Below are 7,452 nucleotides of genomic sequence, written 5' to 3'. Positions count from 1 at the left end.
ACGGTCCAGCAGGGTCAGTGCTGGCCCAGCTGCCGCTCACCTTTGCTCAGCATTAGCACTAACGGGGGTTAGAGGCTGGTGTGTAGGATCTGTGCGGTATGCCAGTCGCTACATGTAAAGCACAAAGGAAACAGTTTTATAAAGCAGATTTCCATGATGTGTCTGTTTCTGGCCAGCTGAAGGGAAAGCAGCGCTAGCGGTAAAGCCTCATCTAGGGAAAGGTCACGCTCTGTCCCCACCTCCCCACCTTATCTCGCCCTCACCTCCCTATAGGGTGTGGGACAGCAAATAATACAGGTCTCTCTTTCTAATAATGAGCCCAAAGAGGGAGCATTTTCACCATGCAGCCTGAGTAAGTACTGCTCAGTTCAGGAGCTGATGCTCCTGGTGACAACAGGGCACAGGACACTGCTCCTGGGCAGGCTGTCACCTCGCCGGTGGTAGGGGACAGCTGCCAGCCTTGCCCCCACCGCAGGAGGTTTGGTTTGTGCCCAGGGTTTTACGTCCAGGACCCTGCTCCTGGGCAGGCTGTCCCCTCGCCGGTGGTAGGGGACAGCTGCCAGCCTTGCCCCCACCGCAGGAGGTTTGGTTTGTGCCCAGGGTTTTACGTGCTGCCATGTCCCTACTGGATGGGCACTGCTTCTGTCACAGACTGTTTCCTTTTCTTCTCTAAGTCCATATCCTCAGGGGGTTAGCGTCCAAACCACGCGCTCAACAAATTACTTTCCCTTTGAGAAAGTTGCTAGGTCCTAATGGCTTAAACATAGATGGGATGAAAGCTCTGGGTAATTGGGAAACGACAGGTCAGTGGATTATTGCAGAATTTCCATCCACTGATCATTCTCTGTAAGGTGAGTGTGAGGGGAGAGCAAACAGCTCTCCCTGCCAGCTGCAATGGCAGCTTGTAGCTGGCAGACTCCTCCAGCTCTGACTGCAGGAGTCAGCACTAGGTAAAAATGCGTATTAAAAAAACCACCCCCACGCTATCCACCTGTCCCAGTTTGTGCTGCTTTGCTATTCTGGATTGGAGACTTATTACCACGTTAAATCCTCCTAAAAGCCTGGTCAGCTCAGTTCTCTGAAATGGCTTTTTATAGTAAATCTGAAAGTTAAGCATATGGTTTGCTAAAGTGATATCACAAAGCTTCTCTTAAAACTTAACCTGTCACTTTCCAGAAAATAAAACCACAAGGCACTGGTTTTCCATTTCATGTTTCGTTTTCTTTTTCATCCTTAGGAGAAAAGGTCACCACCCAAAATGATTCTGATTATGTTTCTAAAACCCAGGGGAGTCTGAAGAAGTTGATGGAACTTAAATTATCTGGCAGGTTTTGGGCGAGTCTCCCTTGACACCTCAGCAGAACAGTCCCAGGGGAACAAAACCCCCTTCCTGCTTTAGAGGAGTGTGCAGTGGCACGAGGGATGGTGCCACCTTGTCTTCTCTATTAACAGATATGAGGCTTCACTCTACAAAGTATTAAACCCTTCACTTCTAAGGGATTTTACCCTTCCTCCTCATTTTAAAGGGAGACAGACTACCACTACCACCATCTCCAGTGCATGCCTTCTCTTGACGGCAGAATCAAACACAAAAAAACTGTCAAGATCTCCATGCTCCTGGTGACTGTGGTATATTGTAAATATATGCAGACAGGCAGAAAAAGAAATAAAACTTAACTAACCTTTCGCATTGCCTTCCTGTTTCACCAGCTGGAACTTTATATAGGCCTGTGAGCACCCAAGCCTGAAAGCATCAATTACAAAACGTTTCAGAAGATACACAAATTGGTGTAATTTTTTCTCTGTACAGAGATGAACAGGGCTTACAGGAATCAAGAACTTTCCCCTGTTAAAACAAGCGATAGCACTGCTTTGTCCCTGACTTCTCTCCCTAAATTAAGGACTGTGCTATTAAGTTCATGGCCAGAACTCAGATTTGAGTTTGCTGCAGGAAAGAGAGAGACCAAAATACTGGAAGGGAGGAGATTTACCATGTCACCTTAACATCCTGATCAGATTGGGCTGTTCTTAGTTCCGACTTACATCGTGTTTCAGATATTGCAGCAGCATCAAGAAACACAACTGTTAATGCATGAAAATACATCATAAAAATCTTATTTACATCTTCCGTTTGGGTTTGATGTCAGCACAGGAATCCTCTCCTACCCAGGCTCTCTTCTGATTGTTTTCAGACTGTTCCGACAGGTTCTCAACACTGCTTTGACATGTCTTTTTACTGTCTTCTGCGGATTTTCTGGAAAGACAGATAAATGATAGGAGCTCAGCTGACATCCTCGTTCCCTTTTCCCGGGGGAGAGCCAAGCTGGCTGCTCCTTGCAAGTGAGAGCCACAGCTACCATCTAGTGGTGGAAGCTCTCCTCTCCCCCACCATCACCACTGGCACAGTATAAAGTGCTTTTCTACTCTTCAGCGTGGATTGAGAGACATGACGGGAAATGTACCAGCTCCTGTGGACTGAGGATCTGATCCCAGCTGCGACACGAAACACACTGAAGCATGTGTTAAGGTGAAATCTAGAGATCTAAGATTTTTTAATCTTGATACCTCCAGATCACATTTAAGAGTCTCCACAACTGAGTCTGATGTATAAACTGAGCTACACAGTTGCCCAAGGAAGGCCAAGCAGAGGGGTGTCACCAGATGTGCCTGCTGAATTCAGACCTCCCACTGCCAGGAAATGAAATACTTAGAAGAATGAAAATATATTTACAATTTTAGAAGCCATTTATTTGGGGAGAATCCCAAAGCTCCTTAGAGAGCTTTATGGTGCCATTGGAATGCAACCGATTTGGTGTTAAAATTAGGAAACGGCACATTTCTGGGATGGGAGGAGGCAAACTTTGACATGTATGCCACGGAGGGGAGAGCAGTTTCTGGCCAAATGTATCTTTAAAATGGTATCAATCTAAGCAAATAAATAAACTTTAACATGTACATAAGCCTTCATATACAACAAAGACCAAAATTATTGCTGGAATTTGCTCTAGGATTGGATTTGTATAGACTAAAGGTGCAATAACAACAGCCTTTATGTCCAGGTCTGTCCCCTGGTGGTTTTAACCACCTCCTGCAGCCCAAGAACTAACACACAGTTTGCTTCAATGTTGCTCAATTCCAAGCTTTTCATGTAAGAAAACAAAATAGCTGTACGAGCTCAACTTGTTTGCCAAGGGATAAACAGAGTCGTTCCGCCTACCAGTGTAAAGCAGCCACCGCTGGGGTGGGTGGCAGTTACAGTTTAATAGCGCAAAATAACCTCGCCTGACAGTTTTAGGACAGGAAATGAAGGAAAAGAATATATTTTAAATTGCAACAGCAAGGAAAAAATTTATGGAGACAGAATGCAATTTCCTTGGTTGGAATGTGACCAGAGCAGCAGGACTGAGGAATCAAGAAACCTATTACAGCATCTGAGGGTATAAAAGCACATTGCTCTGTGTTAAGAGTGTCTGGGGCATGGGTCAATATTACAGACAGATGAACTTGATACTCTGCTGCTTCTCTGCCAATTCCTCTGTTCTTCAGCCTCATAAAATGGTATTGCTCTCCAGTACCTGTCTAAGAAGAGCGTTCAGCTCACCCGGATTGTGCAGAATCCTCCCAAGAAGACTCTGCTGCTCCCAGCAATGGGGCAGGAGTCTCCAGCCCCTGGGCATCCTGCACGGTGTTGCTAGGGGGAAGTCTCTCCCCGCTCAGGCGGTCCTGAAACAAGTTTTCTTTGCTGAGGTTCTCATCAGAATATGGGCAGTCAACTAACCTGTGTTAAAGAAAAAAAAGAAACACACAAAAAAGAGATGATGGTGCATGTTTTTAAGTCATACCAGCCTCAGGCAGACATATCCATCAATAAACCCAGAAAACGTGAGGTCGGAAATACCCAGGGAGATTTTATTCCTCAGTTTAGGTGTAGGAAAACAGGGGGTTACGTGGTCAATTATAAATCAAAGTCGTGTTTTTAAAGAGTCACCTCAGAGAACAAGCAGAGCTCTTCCTGTGACCTGCTTGTGTGAGCAATATTTCATGAAACAAGAGAGTCCTGCAACTTTCACCCTGAAAGATTCAAAGCCCTTTACCACACTGTATACAGCCACATCTTCACAACTCCCATCCAAGATTGTTTTATTGCACTTTAAAAGTTTAATCGAGAAAAAAGCACAGAGGAAATCAAGAGCAGTTGTAATGAGCTGGCTCTCCTCACTCCCATACGTCAGTAATCTACCCCCATGCTTCCCCTCTGTAACCGTCTCCTCGCACGCTGTTCTAGGGTTATTATTTTACCAAAAAACCCTTTCTTCAGTAATGCTGGAATGTAGAACTTGGAGGGAGTTAATCAGTGCTGGATTGCACTCCAGGTGTGATGATTATACCGGTATAAACAGAAATTATGATGAAACGGGACATTTTGACACAAGAGGGAGCTGCGACTGCAGTTATAATAACGATCTCCAGAATTGTGTGACTAACCCTGAGGTGCTACTCGGTGCCGTGCAGGTGCTTGTAGCTGCATTATTATTATTATTATGGACAGCAGACTGTGGCAGGCAAAACCCTTAGAAGAAAATCTCATACATACATATGATGTGTTCTGTATTGTGGTCCACTGACATGGCCGACACCGTGACAGCCTGGAGTAGGACATGCTTGTTCCACTGTTCCCATTCCATCAGCAGCACCTGGTAATAAGGAGAAGTTCCACAGATCTGTGAAACTCTCTCTGCGTCTGAGGAGCAGAGTGCACTTGGCACAATTATTCAACATGACAGTGTAATGTCCTTACTTTACCTAGAGGGACCTGCAAAGCATGTCCGGTTCTTGCACACCAGCCTACGGGATGGATATCGGGGCTGTCTGCATTGACCCAGAAATCATACTTAAAGTTCCAACCGTCAAAATGTATCTAAAAGAAGCACATAGTTCAGTGAGAGCTACAGTTAAGGACATGACTCAGCTTTTATTTTAACATCCCCCTTTGTGTCACCTTGCTCAGCTTGGGGCTGATTCATTCGACCTTTCAGTCAAGCACAACTGTCCTTTGTGCCCCATGCAACTGCTTGTTTTCCTGACCCAGCATCTATGTTTCACACAACAACCAGATTCTGGTGACACAGTCAAGTCACAGGGTCTGCACGACAGCACAAGCCATGGGGCGTCCCAGCACAATGCATACTCAATCTACGTGAATTCAATTGCTTATCTAATTGTTTCATTTCCTGAGGACCCCCAAACACCGTAAAAGCCAACAAGTTTGGTGAGTTTTGCAGTGAACATGTTGGGATTTTCTGCTGGATAAAAAGACTGGTAATAGCTCGGATCCAGGTCAGGTTAACAGAGACTCAGGCTCACTGCAGTTTAAAGGCTGCTGGGTTGTCTACACAGCCAGGTCTCAAACAAATGTATGAGCTGAGTATTATGCTACTAGATATTGGCAAAACTTGACTTTTGCTTGTAATTGCAGCATTGAGACTGAGAATCAAATGGCTAATGGGGAGCAAACTGCACTCCTGCCCACACAAACATCCTTCGGGAAGGAAACCTGGGGCTGAGCAGCCTCCATCAGCGCAGTCTCCGCTTTAGCTGTTCATCCTTTATTTCTCAGAAGCCAAAGCATGACAGATTTTTTTGGCAATACAGTTATGTGAAAAGAATTAGTTAAAATCCATTTATGTAAGAAATTCACACTGGAGAATAAAGGTGCTTCCCATATGTACCAGGGCTTAACTTCCTTTGGGTTTTCCTGTAAGTATGTTAGGAAAAAAATATTGTCAGGTAGCTTCCCAGCAGCAGAACATGAATGCTGCCTTCACTCGCACGGATCACACAGGAACCACTAAGGGATGGAAAATCATGCTGTCAAACATGATTTCAAAATAGTTACATTAAACCAGTCACTATTAATACCAGGCAATCCCATCAGATTTCAACAGCACAAACCACAGAAACCGTTCGCAGCAGACAGGCCTGAGGGCTCGATCATCTGCAAGGTGCTGGCTTGCTGCTCCTCAGAGCAACGGGGTTTTTTATGTACTGCCAACCACTCAGCACAAGGGCTCTGCACTTGGAAGCAAGGTCACACCTTAATGCAATGGTTGTCCGCGTCAGCTATTGTTGCCACTCTTATCAAGATGGGATTTCTTCTGTCCACAGCCTCTAACTTCGTATTAACCTGGAATCCGTGCGCAGGACGCTGTAGGAGAGGATTGTAAGCAGAATGTTGATAAGTCTGGGTGTTCAGAGACACTCATCTGCTCTGAATAAAATGCGCTCAGGTTTTCATCTACCGTTCTAATGCCTTTGCAGCTCTGGCCCCTGATCTCACACAGCAGACAGCTCCAGAGGTTAAAATCGGCGTTTCCTAGAGGATTAAGCCGTGTGTTTGCCAGCAGCCCGGAACTACTCGAGGAAGTCTGAGCTTTCTCAGCACAGAGGAGCATTTCACAGCCAGAGCCAGAGGCACTTCAATAACAGAAGAAAGGCCAGATTCTACCACAAGCTCCAGCGACACACAGACTCTGCAGCAGAACTCCCAAATATGGCAGAGAGTTATCTCACATCTGACAAGGACAGTGGCCAGTTCACCACTGTCTCACACCTGAAACTCACCACCACGTGACACCTCCCTTCACTACACGACATCTGACATCCTTCTGGACACCTGGATATTACAGCCTTACCTTCATTAAGCAGGTTTCCACCTACTTCTTATGACAACAGCATCTGCTTGATAAGAACTGCTGAGAGCTGTGGTGCTGGGACTCTAGAGCTCCTCCAGCTGCAGGACTCTCCCATCTGAGAGTTGCTGACTCTCAAACCCTTTCTCTTGAATCTCAGCAGTGAAATGACTTTTGTAAAAACTCTAGAAGGTCCTTTGACCTGATGCGTACCCTGGCAGCACCCACTACTGTAAAACTCTAAGTAATGGACAGCGTTTACCAATTTTTCCATTTATTTTTAAATGTTTGACTGCAAATTCCTGCCCTGACCTCCTCAGCTAGCAGTTACAGAGCTAAAACACATCCTGAATATGGATTCAAAACACATCCTTCTTCACTCACACACACAAAGGGCAGGGGTTTAGCAAGAGATGATAAATCATGTCTTTGAACAAGAGCAGGTTAATGAAAAGATGATCATTATCACTCTTCCAATCTTCCTTACTCTTTCTACGCAGGGTAGGGAAGGAGATCCACTTTGGAGCTAAGGGGGTCACAGACTCCAAACCTCAACTTTCTCTGTGGTCGTTTCACCCGGACACAGACATTTTTGCATGGGCTCTCAGCCATGCAACACACCAGAAACCAGACAATCTAAACTGCTTTTAGTCTTAAGAGCATCTTATTGAACCAGCCAACCTTGTATGACTTCCTTGAGGAAGGAGCCTGAGTGCTAGAGAACAAAACCCTGCCCAGAAGAAGAGCTGTGTGTTTAAGTCCT

General features: G+C 45.5%; 1 protein-coding gene across 1 annotated transcript in view; it reads right to left on the bottom strand.

Moving 5' to 3' along the window:
* The window catches only part of LOC104497003 (lethal(3)malignant brain tumor-like protein 3), a gene marked incomplete at its 5' end in the record, with an annotated part of 26,167 nt that overhangs the window by 9,707 nt on the left and 9,008 nt on the right, over nucleotides 1-7,452 (bottom strand). The window contains 6 exons of the mRNA XM_010140210.1: nucleotides 1,683-1,744; nucleotides 2,123-2,254; nucleotides 3,602-3,778; nucleotides 4,595-4,694; nucleotides 4,804-4,918; nucleotides 6,095-6,205. Of these exons, the coding sequence (XP_010138512.1) occupies nucleotides 1,683-1,744; nucleotides 2,123-2,254; nucleotides 3,602-3,778; nucleotides 4,595-4,694; nucleotides 4,804-4,918; nucleotides 6,095-6,205 (697 nt within the window). The remainder of the gene's footprint in view (nucleotides 1-1,682; nucleotides 1,745-2,122; nucleotides 2,255-3,601; nucleotides 3,779-4,594; nucleotides 4,695-4,803; nucleotides 4,919-6,094; nucleotides 6,206-7,452) is intronic.

Source organism: Buceros rhinoceros, unplaced genomic scaffold, assembly GCF_000710305.1.
Source record: "Buceros rhinoceros silvestris isolate BGI_N320 unplaced genomic scaffold, ASM71030v1 scaffold9127, whole genome shotgun sequence".
NCBI lineage: Eukaryota > Metazoa > Chordata > Aves > Bucerotiformes > Bucerotidae > Buceros > Buceros rhinoceros.
The sequence above is the reverse complement of the archived record's forward strand: the minus strand, read 5'-3'. Positions and strand labels throughout refer to the sequence as shown.